Source organism: Camarhynchus parvulus, chromosome Z (assembly GCF_901933205.1).
Source record: "Camarhynchus parvulus chromosome Z, STF_HiC, whole genome shotgun sequence".
In the NCBI taxonomy this organism is placed as follows: domain Eukaryota; kingdom Metazoa; phylum Chordata; class Aves; order Passeriformes; family Thraupidae; genus Camarhynchus; species Camarhynchus parvulus.
The window spans coordinates 58270223-58284419 of record NC_044601.1 but is presented as its reverse complement, the minus strand read 5'-3'; the positions used below and the strand labels follow the sequence as shown (position 1 = coordinate 58284419).

Below are 14197 nucleotides of genomic sequence, written 5' to 3'. Positions count from 1 at the left end.
ACTCAACGCCAAGCAACTTGGCATTCCCATTTGCTTTGACAATATGGTGTCTGAAGCATTTGGATTTGGATTCCAAGACTTTGACTGTCAGATAAGCAAAAAATGTCTTCCTCTGGCTTTTCAGCTGGGGTTACACCAGATCACAGATTCAAGTACTTCTTCAGCACTGCTGTTATCCTACTTTTGGGAGGATCAAAGCCAGTCAGAGCCAGATCTTTAGGCAAAATTGTGACAAAGGATGATAAAAAGGTTGAGGGACTTAATGCCTTCCCTTCCTCATTCTTTAATAGAAAAACCAGTTTTCTGAGTAACAAGCCCTCTGAGCTGGAAGACAGGAATAGGGAACAGAATGAAGACCCCAGTACACAAGAAAATGGTCAGCAACTTGCTACACCACTTAGATATGCACAATTCTATCGGGCTGGATGGGATCCACCAAAGGGTACTGGAGGAAATACTCACTGGGCCAGCTTCCATCATTACCCACAGTCCTGGCTTACCAGGGTGGTTCCAGCTGACCAGAGGTTGGCAGAAGGGACACCCATCAACAGGAAGAGCTGGAAGAAGGGTCTGGAGAACTACAGACCTGTCAGCCTGACTGCGAGGCAGAGGAAAGTCATGGATCATCTTGAGACAAAGACAGGACAACCAAGATCAGGCCCAGCCAGCAGGGATTTGAAAAAGGCAGGTCCTGCTTGACCAGCCTGATCTCCTTCTATGGCTGGGTGCAGGAAGGCTCAGCAGAAGGTTCTGGATTGACAATTGTATGGTATCTAACAAGACCACGTGTCAGGTCCTGCACTTGGATCACAACAACCCCTGCCTACACTACATGCTGGAGGAAGAGTGCCTGGAAAGCCGTCCAGTGGAAAAGGACCAGGGCACGTTGCTTGACAGAGGCTGAACATGAGCCACTGTGTGTCCAGGTGGCCAAGGAGGCCAAGGGCATGCTGGCTTGTATCAGGAATAATGTGACCAGCAGGGTTTGGGTAGTGATAGTCCCTCTGTAGTCAGCACTGGTGAGGTCAGTTTGAATGCTGGGGTCAGTTTTGGGCCCCTCAGTACAAGAAAGACACTGAGGTGCTGGAGTATGTCCAGAGAAGAGTAACAAGACTGGGGAAGGGTCTGGAGCACAAGTCTTGTGAGAAGCAATTGAGGGAGCTGGGGATGTCTAACCTGGTGAAGAAGAGGCTCAGGGGAGACTTTATCACTCTATAACTCCTTGAAGGCAGGCAGGCTGTAGCCAGGTTGAGATCCATCTTTTCTCCCAAGTGCCAAGTGACAGAAGAGGAAATGGCTTCAAGTTATGCCAGGGGAGGTTTAGACTGGATATCAGATAAAACAGCTTCTCTGCAAGGGCTGTCAAGCACTGGACTTGGCTGCTCAGGAAGGGGGGTTGAGTCTCCATTCCTGTAAGTATTTTAAAGATGTGAAGCTGTGGTGTGTAGGGACATGGTTTAGTGGTGGGCTTGCCAATGTTAATGGCTGAACACAATGATCTTACAGGTATCTTCCAACCTAAAGGATCCTATCTGTTGGAAAAAAAATTGTATCAGCTACACTTTTTTTGTGACATCCTTACAGTTTTTTCTGTCTCCTACTCCACTGAAAAGCTAACTTGATCACCAAGTTAAAGCACAACAGACATCATTGATACGTGTGAAAAAAATTGTAGACTTAAGCAACTAGAACAGCTTGTACAAGAAATACCTTGTTTGATGTGAAGTGGATGAAGGATGTCAACATTGTGGGGAGGAAAGATATAGAGCAGCTGCTTTGTGAAATAAGCAGCCATGAATCGTGCCATGGACCGAATCACAGCCATGGCAGTGTCAGTATGAATGCTGGTTACCATCCACAGTTCATGCTGAAAATACTTGATATCTAAAAAAAGAAAAATCAAATTAAAACATTACAATAAAAATTATTTTAAATTTGAATGCTAAAATTATTCAATTACAGGTTACAAAACAAGCAAACTTACATAATTCCTTGACAAGCTTTCAGAACTTACAGAGCTTAATCTTCTAAACTAATTACACATTATACTAATATTAGAAGAATTTTCTACTAGGTTTTTAATGACTGGAGATGGACTTTTAGCATCTAAATTTAGACCTGCATTGAGTCAAAAAAAACCACTTCTTCAAACTTGGAAATTCAGATTTCACTTAGATTCAGACTTCGTAAAAAAAAAAATTTACAAGCATCTGCAAAAACATCCTACTGTCAAATTAGGACTGGTGACCAAACTAGAATCTGCTGTTTTTTCATGTTGTATCATAAAAAAAGATAAAATATAATATAATTACACAATTATATTATATATTATTAACATAAATAATATATCAATGTTATAAATAATCATATATTATTATAGACATTATTATTCTAAATAATATTATATTATATATTATTAATTAAAAATCAATCACATAATTTCCCCCTTATTTTTCTTATTCAAAGTCCTTCTTTGAGATTATTTGAGTCTAAAAATATTTAGCAGGTGACTAGTAGACAGTGAGAGTTGTCTAAACACATATTCCAACAAGTGCAGCTGAAATATCATCTGAGGATCAGAAAAAGTCACTAAAAACAGTGTAAAGTGAAAAGCATCAAAAGCTGTCAGGTGTGCATGTGAGGGCACAGAAATTAGACACTAGGTTCTTCAAACAGTGTCAACATACCTTACCACACTTTTAGGCAATGTAAACATACCGGAAAATTCTTCCATCTGACTTGTGGAGAGTTGTGATCGCCTTAGAATCTCTCTTACCAGATGATCGCAGAGTCCCTGAGCTTCACACAAGTTATATTGATACAGGTGACAAAACAATATTGCAAGATAGTATCTACGCTGAAGAAAACATGCCCTTTTTCCTCCTGCATTAAAAGATAAAAAAAAGGTACAAGTCCAAGTGGAAGAGAAAAAATAAACATAAAAAGAGATGTAGCAAGTGAAAGTACTGTTTCTTTTCTCTCCAGAAACACATCTACATAAACTATATACTTTGAGGAGTACAAATCAGGAGCAGCTACTTTAGGATATGGTCATTCTACACAGCCTCTAAGTCCCTAATAAGTTAATCCTCATCTACAACATTTTTATTTCTAGACATATGGCAGTTTTCAAAGCAATACTATGCATAACTGTTAAGACACAGAAAAAGTCAGGAGAGCTTAAGGAAGTCTAGCCTTCAAAGAAAGAGTGCCTGAACCACAGTGGAGTTGCTTAGACACCCACCAAGCCTCCAATATTCTGAATTTTTTTCCTCAATGAAGTATTCTTTATTCTAATAACCAGCAGAAAATTTTCTCATGATGCCTGGAAAAGAAACTCTGGTATATCTGTTTCAAATCAACTCTTACAAAAACTCCTGATGCAAGTTTTATTTTGTTACTCTCCAAACACTAATTCTTTTAATTTTACAGCTACTAAAGGAATTGATTTTTCTTCATCTGTTTTTCGTTGTCTCTTTCTTGCTCACAAATTTGTCTAGAGCTTTCCTGTACCAAGTACTTAATAATCACTAAGAAATTCTGGTATTAAAAGAGAAATGCATAGAATTTTCTCAGAGAGCAACCAGACTTAAGTTTTGACTGGTGTCTATTCATTTCGTCTTAATTTCAAATATGCATGCTTTATGCATCTCATCCCCTCTTTTTGAAAAGAAAACAGTCACAAATGTAAAATTATTACACAACTTACCCCCTCCACCCTCAAAGATTTTATCCCTTACCATTTGTCTTGAGTTCACAAAGAGATCTTTTCCAAATGTCCAGAGATTCTCTGTATGATCCTAAAAGGAACTGCTCCTCACCTACAAAAGTCACATATTAACAAATTAAAAGCTTTACTTCTAGTAGTTACTTTTATATTTACAAATACACATGCTCTTCTTTCAGCATCAGACATTTACTGAAAGCAGAACAAAATATGTGAGCCCCCAGAAAACTTCTACTCTCACAATTAAGTGTAAGTTTTGAGCATCTGAGAGAAGATGACTTTAAAAACTCCTTGCCAGGACAGGTAATGTATGAGCTCTTCTCCAGGAGGAGCTAATGTATTGTATGGAGCACTGTAGGAAGAGGAGTTAGAATTGTCATTTAAGGGAAAGATCAAGAACACGGCAAGGAAACAGAATTGTCAAGGGAGACATATATGGGAAGCTGGGCTTAGCAATGTAGAAGTCAAAAGGAAGGTAGAACATAGGACGGTAAAGTGTAAGAAATTAGGCTACAACTGTATGCTGTTTGGAAAATAAATATGCTTAGATTACCAAGCACCTTAGGTTACACTAAGATGTTTAGTTGAAGTTGTTAACATTTGAGAATACAACATGATCACATGGAGCGAACAATCTTTCTACACAGAAATCCAGTAAGCAGCACATTATGATGCCCATTTACTTCAGAAGAAACAACACAGGAGATCAGAATTAAAATCTTCCATTCAGATTCTTGAGGACATGGCTAAAAGCAAACCAGAGTAAATTCAGTCTTTTTATTTAGCTTAACAAGCTCTAAAAATTATAATGCAATCTACAGACATACCAAGATATTAAGTATTTAAGACAGAATTAATTATAAGAATTTAAGAGAAGTCCAAATGTTCACTTTTTAAAAATCTGGTAGTCAGTTACTGATTGTTAAGTTGGATCTAATTTTCCTAGTTTTCAATTAACATTTTTACTAACCAGATACAGAATTAATCTTCAGATGTTGTTCTAATGTCACTCCTGAAGACTGGATGGTTGCTTGTATATGACTTAAAAGCAATGAGACAACAGAAACCTCTTCTGCATTCTTGCTCACTTTTCTTTTTAGCTGCACCTGATACCAAATCACTTTCTTATACAATAATCGCCATAGTACAGTCAACCTGTAATTCAAGAAGTACAATATTATGAGATTAAGCAGGAGTTAATGAAGTTGCCTATATCAACTTCTTATGTTCTTTTATTTTGCATTATGCACCCAGAAACTTAATTATATCAACTACTTTCTTGACTTGGGTGAGGGGAAAAAATGAAGCACTCTGCCTCATTTTTGACTAAAAAACATTATTTCTTCTGAATTTTCTTAAGCACAGCAATCTACTCTAAGAACCTAAACACCCCCAAAATAAATCCCCTTGCTAGCTTAACAATGGGGAAATGAAATAATCTCGGACAGAGAAACCTCAGAACAGGTATTAGTATCTTTATGAACAAGACTGATTAAAAAACAATTAAAGCATAACACAGAAAAGCAAAGACAAGAAAATAAGAGTATGGTTTTTGGACTGGCAAGTCCCTGTTGCCTAGCACAGTCCTATCAGATGTACCAGCTCAGATACGTAGTAAGTTTAACAATACAAGCAAATAATTGCTAGAGACTTGAAAAAGCTTGCACAAAACTGCAACACATCTGTATCTTGAAGTACTACTGGGTTCATAATTAACACAGTCAGTCAGATGCAGTGGTCAGCACAATTAATCAAAAATATGGATTATCTTCTCTGAGACAACTGAAACTTGCATATCAGATTTGCAGAGAACATAGTACTATATTTAAGGATTATTGAAGAAATACCTTTTACTGTCGTAGCAACTAATTTGTGAGTTACAATGCTACTTAAGTTCTAAATCTCTGGAAAGCAGAAGCCTGCTCATGTCAACAGCACACTTTGATTCACTGGAGTTGTGCAGAATAGAAAGACTCCAGTGATAACAGTATACTTTCCTAAAAGTTGGACAGCACACTTCAATCAAGTTTATGTGTGGGGAAGAAATAACTCTGACAGTTTAAGTAAATTAGTTTCTATAAATGGGTTTTTCTTATTGCTCTGAGACACCACATCCATAATGAATATAAACTTTGCTGACTAAATTGACATCGTTGACATACTGCATATGAGCAGACTCTTGCTCCATATAGTTTGCAACTAGGAAAGAGTGAAACACACAAGAGACAGTTAAAGCATCTAAATTTCAATATCTGGATTGATGCTGCACTACCAGGCCTGGTGTCAGCTGTCAACCCATCAGTTATCTTCAAACTGGTTTGGAGCTATAGTTATAGTTTATCACCATAACCAAACTATATTCAAATATAGGTCTGAGCCTTAATCTGTATGCTTGCTTATCATGCCTTTCCATGGAGTAAAAGGCAGCAAAAAAACCAAACGGATATTTCATTATAATTTAACTCATACAATTTTCATTCCATCATATAGAACCACTTAGGCTGGAAAACACCCTTAGGATCATTGTCTCCCACCATTAACATTGCCAATCCCACTTTTAAACCATGTCCCTAAACACCACATCTTTTAAATACCTACAGGAATGGAGATTCAGCCCACTTCCCCAGGCAGCCTGGTCCAATGCTTGACAACCCTTTCAGATACTGCAGGGCCTGGGGCTGGACTTGGCGTGCTGCCTCACCAGTGCCAGGTACAGAACAACTGCCACTTCTCTGGTCCTGCTGCTAGGATTTCATTGGCCTTTTTTGGCCATCTGAGCATACACTGACTCATGTGAGCTGCTGTCAACATACATTCCCAGGTCCTTTTCTGCTGGGCAGCTTTCCAGCTACTCTACCCCAGCCTGTGATGCTGCACAAGGTTGTTGTGACACAAGGGCAGGACCTGGTACTTCGCCTTGTTGAACCTCACACCATTGGCTTCAGACTATCAATGCAGCCAGTCCAGATCCTCCTGCAGAGCCTTTCTGCCCTCCAGCAGATCAACACTCCCACCTAATTGAGTGTTATTTGTGAACTGACTGAAGGTGCTCTTGATCCCCTCACTCTGATTATTGATAAAGATATTAATCAGGGCTAGCCCCAATACTGAGTCTTTGGGAACACCACAGCAACTGGCTGCAGCTGGATGTAACTCCATTCACTGCCATTTCCTAGGCCCAGCCATCAGCCATTAATTCATTTTAACCCAGCAAAGAGTGCTTTTATCCAAGCCATGAGCAGCCAATTTCTCCAGGAGAAAGTTGTGAGAACCTATGTAAAAGGTTTTACTAAAGTCCAGGTAGACAATATCCACAATATCCACAGCCCTTCCCCCATCCATCAAGTAGGTCACCTGTCACAGAAGACCAGGCTGGTCACACAGGATCTGCCTTTCATAAACCTGTGATGGCTGGGCCTGATCACCTGGTTTTGCTGTACATTTTTTTTCCCCATGCAAAGCTTATTCATACCTTTTTTCTGTTTTTGCATCATGGCTTACTTGAGGACATTCCCTAAGCAGAGATTCCAGTGAGCTAAACTGCTGAGTAGTATTGTCATCAAGAACTAAGAAAACAGGCACTGTGAGAGAGTCAAGTTCCACAAGAGTATTACTGTCAGGAGAGGCAAAAAAATTCTCAAACTGCAGTACACATACTCTGCTTAGGATGTGAGAAACCATTTTCAAAAGACAGAAGCATGCCAGAAGGTTTTTTGAGAACAACTGATCTTGTTGCTGTACAAACATCAGTTTTAAAGTTTCTAATGTCAGCTTTGCCACATGCCCAATCACACTGGCTCTTGAATGCCAGTACAAGACAGTCAAACACTGCTGAAAATATTTCAGGACAAAATGCATCCATTGAGTATTCTTCACAGACTTGTATAAAGATGCATCCTGGTTTAGCAAAGTACATTTCACAAACTGAACAATGCTGAAAAAATGGATAATGCAGTTCACTGTATAATTCAGTAATGCATCCTTCTCTTCCATATTTTTTGAAATCCCTATCTGCCATGCACCAAGGAGGTTTTTCTGAATGGAATATAGTTCCAATGATGATTTATCTTTCTCTTCAATATAATCTTCTGCATGGATGGTATCAAACATTGATGCAAATTCTAAGCAGCCTTCATCAGCTTTACCAACAGATGAATAGATTCTTTGGTTATAGAAGCTGGAAGCGGTACTGTAAAACTGCTTTTCATTGTCTAATTCTTCTTCAAGGTCCTAAATCAGACAAGTGAAAAATCAACAGCTTAATTCAAGTTTACTGAGAGAGAGACAGAGAGAGAGAGAGAGCACATATAGATTGCAAAGAATCACCATTTAGTCAGTCTCATAAATGAAGTTTTTATGCTTAATTACCTTGCTTAAATGCTAGTACATTTAATAAACTGCAGTGTCATCTCAATCTCAAATTAAGTGTTATTTGCAAAACAGCTGGGCAGACAAATTAATTACCTAACAACAAAATTACACTGCCAATACAGCAGCAGATTTTATATCAGAAAGTGAAACTCCATGCTTCATTAAAGCTAGAGTGCAAGACAGAGATTTTGCCAGATTCCTGTAAGATATAAAAGTCATTCAAGAAAAGCTCAAAAGCTTCAAAGAACAAACCAAAACTCAAAAGCATGAAATGAAGTTGGGGAAGGCTGTTCAGTAACTATGATCACAGGGCAACTCTTCCAATAGACAACAGATATTTTGGAACTGATTAAAGAATCCTCTAAAACTCAGGATAAAGATAAGAATAATTGTATTTATTAAGAATAAGACTGTTATTAAATAGCCTACAGCCACAGTACATCTAATAGCTAATGTTACATTTCATTATAAATTGAAGCTAAAGTATTAGGTTTCCAGGGAGACCTTATAGCACCTTTCATTACATAAAGGAGGCTACAAGAGAGCAGGAGACTTTTGACACAGACACATAGTAATAGGACAAGGGACATTGGTTTTAAACTGAGAGAGGGCAGGCTTACATATTAGGCAGAAATTCTTTACTGTGAAAGTGCTGAGACTCTGGAATGGGTTGCCCAGAGAAACAGTGGCTGCCCTATGCATGAAATGTCCAAGACAAGGTTGGATGGGGTTTTGAGCAGTCTGGTCTAATGAAAGGTGTTCCTGACTCTGTCAGGGGGCTGGAACTGGATAATCCTTAAGTTCTCTTCCAACACAAACCATTCTATATATTGATACATCACAAACTGATATATATGTATATTGTCAGATATTCAAAAAGTCAACACATGCTGAAAGAAATAACTTGTTTAAAAATAAACATCAAGTACCAGTTTGAGAAAATAAGCATATTCCTCATGTCTATAAAGAAAATTAGAATACTGAATGATTTTAAAAACACTAGTTAGGATAAATAAACCTATTTTTTTAAACCCCCACAGTTATTTCCATTTAGAATACCTTAAACATACATAATTTCACAGTAAGTGGAAAAATGCTATTAAGTACCAGTAAATCCATGGTTTTCTCATTCATTTCTGTTGTGTCCTTCTCCAGAAATCTTGGAATGGTGGAAAAGATAGAACTTTGATTTTGAACTTGATTTAAAAGACTGGCTTTTAAAGACAACAGTGATCGTAAGTACCGAGATCTCCTTTTACACTAAAAGAAATAACAATAACAGAAAACATATTATCAGTTTCTTGCAAGACAGACAGTTTCTAAACAAGTCAAGGCAATTGGTTACTGTTGTAATAAGCTTCAGTTCAAAAGTCTCAGATGGACAGGGAGAGCGGGTCAGCAAGCATCTGTTACACAGAAACAAACTACCATTTGACCATGCTTTAGGGAAGCAGAATTCTCTCACACAGAGAGCTTTAGTACTGTGAGAATCTGCTTTCTTGATGCATAAGAAAGCCCTAGAAATTTACCTGTATGTAGGGTTTTTCTGCATTTTTACTAGTAATATATCTCTTTAAATCCTCAAATCCTTGCTGACTATTCTAGCTTATGCAGAAACACCATGATAGCTCACTTCTCCAAAAATCAGAATAGAAACTGAATTAGAAGCAAAGCTGCATTTTATCAGCAAAAGCAGAAATTCTGAACTAAATATCTGTTATATCTTATATGGTCAGAAAGTTGCAGGACCTCTTCCCTCAAGGGAAGGAAGGGACCTGGCTTCCCTTCTCCCAGACTTAGCTCAATTCACAAGTGACAGACAATGAAACAGAAATGCTTTAACTAAGCTTTAATTGCCACCCTTGACTGAAGACCTAGTGGACAAATGTATGCACTACCACAGAAACTAAGTTATAGAGGATTTCCAAACTCTTTCTGCATCACTCTGAAAATTGACGAGAGCAGCATAACACCTGTCAACATCCCAAATCAACTCTACAGATATAGAAATCCCTGTTTCTTTTACAGTTCCAGAAAAATAATAGAGTGACAGCTCAGACTGTCCCACTCTACATTTTCCTGAAATATCACCCAGACATCAAAGGAATAAAATTTCAGGAAATCTGTATTCATTGCTTTGCAGATCAATGTGGTTACTTAAACAACTTTATAATTCAAAGGTACTTGGTCTTCAATTTACACTTTTTCACGCACCTGAAATTTTTCACTTAAAAACCTACAAAATAGTTCAAAACCCTACCCTGAAGTTCAGCAAATTCTGACGGATGTTTTCAAGCTGTTGGGTTGAATCAAGCAAAAGGGATCTCATAAATCCTGATGGTGTAAAGTTGTTAGGAAATCTTAGCAGTTTTATCATGTATCCATCAGAGACAATGAGGTAGGGTAGTCTTGGGTGTGAAGCAACAGAGAATCTCTGTCTCAGGACGTCACGTTCAGAATCTGAAGAACCAAGAGACTGGCTAGAATCTTGACAACAAGAGTGGTGCTGTCTAAAATAGAAATACATCAAAAATTAAGAAGCAACTATCATATGTAATAATCATGAACAGAATAATTTCAGAACATGTCATACCATGCAGTCTACTAACCAAATAAATGCCTTCAGAATCCTAGGGAAGTGTCTACCCTTTTGCAGGATGAGCACTCTGGATAAAACTATTTATGCTTGCAAGATGCTAGTATTTTACTACAACCACAGCTTCTTTGAATTTAAATAAATTAAAACCAGCTTTCAGTATCCACTTATTATTTCATTAGTAATAACTATTTTTTCATAATTAGAGTCTAAATTTCTATATCACATTTTCTTGTCTAGCTTGTATTTGGTATGACAAATGCTTGAAGATGAAATTTGAAGGGCTAGGCTAAAAAAGTAATATATGAAAGAAAAGAACCCCTTGAAAATCTGAATCCTATAATTTCAGCATCAGTTCAGATATTCAATAGGAAAATTTTATAAACACACACGTCTTCTCTTTCAGAATGGTTTTTCTTATACAGAAATCCCTCCTTACTGAGTTCCAGAAAACTGTGTAATACATGTATTCCAATATTAACCACATAACACATTGTTTGGGTTTATTTAAAAAAGAAGTGGCTGCATATATTCAATATATCATCATAATTAATGTATTTTAATATAGTTTAGTATCTGATTTTTCAACCAGATAGCGTAAGAAGGTAATATACTGCTTTGAATGTCTTCACAAGCTTTTATATTTACACACTATTTGGTTTAAGGCATGCAAAGTTTTATAAGATTTAATAATAAGATTTAAAAAAATAAAGTTTAGACTATTTTGTTTTCTCTATTTAGACTCTGTTACTTTCAGTTTGTGCTAAGGTGTGTGATCAAAAATCCTTCTACTCTCTCATGCACCCAGCAGCGTAATCCCAGAACTTAGATCCAGAGAATCCCAAAACAATATTTTAAAAATCAATTACTTTCTGTCCATGCAAATATGTTATTTACAATATCTCACATCAGATTCTATATGTAAAATTAAGGAATAAGCAGAGAAATAGCACTGGATTAAAATAAACTTGCACTTTTAGTACTTCGGCAAGTTTAATTTCTTCTTATAACATAAAAACATGCTAATTTTAATTACTAATAAATTCAAACAATTTTAGGAAAACAAATCACTTTATGTATACTTACATTGTCACAATGTCAAATTTCATCACGACAAATGCATTATAAGGAATAGAAGAGAACTATGAATGAGAAACAGATATTGGAAAGACACATGAAAAGCAAAAGAGTGAATTTGAAAGATAACATTTATGCAAAATTAAAATAAATATGATAGAAAGTAAGGTAAGACCAGAATACAGAAACATACAAACCTTTTTAAACCCTTTTACCTGTATGTTATTAGTGGATGAAACGGAATAAACTGTGCTGGTCCAAATTCCACAGAGCATCCAGAAGCAATTAAGGTCAGCAATTCCCCCATACATGTCAATAAAACCAAACATCCACGTTTTAACATGCAAGCCAAAAAAAGGCTATCAGGAGTCCAACTCATATCGCCAACCCAGTAAGATCTAAATTGGGCAGGTAAAAAAATATTTTTTCTCTGTCAAACTTCAACATCAGAGAGTTAGGATATAAAATAAACAAACAAACCATAACACAAAACTGAAAGAGCCACAACAGCAGCAGAAACAGGGTCATTAACTGACCTGATGAACCTGGACGGGGTCACGCTACTCTTGCTACTACAACCCTTCAGGCTACCCAAAACAGTTACAAAATTCAAGGTGTTCAGAAACAAAACCTGAGTTGCCTAGAAAGAAAAAATAAAGACATCATAAATGTTTGTATCACAATGCCACTATTGCAAAAAAAGTCTACTCCTACTTATGCATTACATTTGGTGGACTGGTAACACCATTATACACGGAAATGACATTGTTTTTCACTATTTATTACTATCTGAACATTTATTGAATTCTACATGTTGTTCTACACTTGAAATATAATTAAGGACTATTATATACTTAATATGTAATTCAATATTCTTTTTAATGTAACTTTTTTCTAAAACACTCAATATAAGACCACTTTTCTTTAGTCTTCTGATAATTAACAACTGGAGATTTGAAGGATTGTATCATCCCAATTGGGTACATCAAAAAAATGGGTTCATTTTATCTGTCATCATTAGCATTAAAAAGTACATTAGAATTTGACCTCTGAGTTATTAATAGGAACATCATAACATCATAAAGTCCAAAACATGTCAGGCTGAGGCTTGACTGAGAATCACCAAGAATCTTTGCAGATACGATGCAGCAATTGAAATTAATTTCTTTTTTATTAGAGCTTAGAAATGACAGGATCTCATACCAACTTCGAACTGAACACCATATATAAACAATTGAGTTTTACTGAAAGTTTTTAGCTAGGGATATCAATGTAAATACAATTAATTTCATGTCCCCTTATGAGTGCTAAAATCATCCTGAAACTGTGTTTTTAAATCCTTGTTACCACTTCATTCAAATAGAACTCTTAGCTTAAATGATGCACTGTCATATATACCTTTGGATCAGTTTGATTTACAGCTACTGCAAGCAGAAGCCCATCTCTTGCAAATGCACATAGCAGAGCTCCTCTTGACTTTACAGACACACACTGAGGAACCAAATTAACAAGAGAACAAGTCTGTTGTACCCACTGGATCTGGTATGGCAAAGAACTGAATAATAACAAAAAGATAACAAAACCAAGTGGTTACCTCATTTTGAGAATGGGATTATTCCTATACAGTAAAAAACCATGCAAGACAAAACCATGTAAAGCATGAGCTAGTAAAAAAAACCCACCTGTTTTTCTTCAAATGCCTTACAAATGAAAACATATTTTGTACTTACAAAGTTCAAAAATTATGTCTGAGTACTAAGAGTTATTTTTATGGGATAGGATTTTTATGAGATTTATAAGTCTAGAACATGCAAATATATACAGATCAATGACATAATTGAAGCACTTGCATTCTAGCCAGAAGCAGCTTCCCCAGACCTTGTAACACCATCCACCACAGGATATTCAGAATTTGAAAATCAACAGCATGTGGCTCTGAACAAAAAATTTGTGGATGACCCATAACTGGAAGTGTTCAATGATATGTTGGATTATGCTTCCAGTAACCTGATCTAGTGGAAGGGGTTCCTACCCATGGCAGAGAGGTTGGACTATGTGACCTTTACAGGTCCCTTTCAATCCAAACCATTCTGTGATCCTATAAAGATTCAAAACATGACAGAAAACACAAGACAAAATTTGTCGTGAAGTATGCCATCTAACTGATGGGGAAAAAAAGCATTAATATGCAAAAATGAATTCAATAAAATAACTGCAAGCAATGAAACTAAGCATTAGTTGACAAGAAAATACGAGCAACATGTCTGAGAAATGTAGCTACAATTTCAGGCTGCAATTACTATGGTGCGGATAGCTAGCTACATACACACATACATATGCATTTCTGCACTGGTACATTATGCTCTGTTGCATTTTTTATATAGCATCAGAAAGGAATTATCATGCCACTGATAAACTGAAGATTA

At 36.7% G+C, this 14197-nt stretch overlaps 1 protein-coding gene across 3 annotated transcripts in view; it reads right to left on the bottom strand.

Moving 5' to 3' along the window:
• The window catches only part of CPLANE1 (ciliogenesis and planar polarity effector 1), a 61406-nt gene that overhangs the window by 43008 nt on the left and 4201 nt on the right, over positions 1-14197 (bottom strand). For all 3 annotated transcript variants that reach the window (XM_030968471.1, XM_030968472.1, XM_030968473.1), the window contains exons 7-16: positions 13170-13326; positions 12308-12411; positions 11987-12169; positions 10359-10608; positions 9206-9358; positions 7200-7957; positions 4698-4882; positions 3741-3821; positions 2719-2883; positions 1711-1884 (exon numbers count right to left, since the gene is read on the bottom strand). In XM_030968471.1, coding sequence (XP_030824331.1) covers positions 1711-1884; positions 2719-2883; positions 3741-3821; positions 4698-4882; positions 7200-7957; positions 9206-9358; positions 10359-10608; positions 11987-12169; positions 12308-12411; positions 13170-13326 — 2210 coding nt within the window. The remainder of the gene's footprint in view (positions 1-1710; positions 1885-2718; positions 2884-3740; positions 3822-4697; positions 4883-7199; positions 7958-9205; positions 9359-10358; positions 10609-11986; positions 12170-12307; positions 12412-13169; positions 13327-14197) is intronic.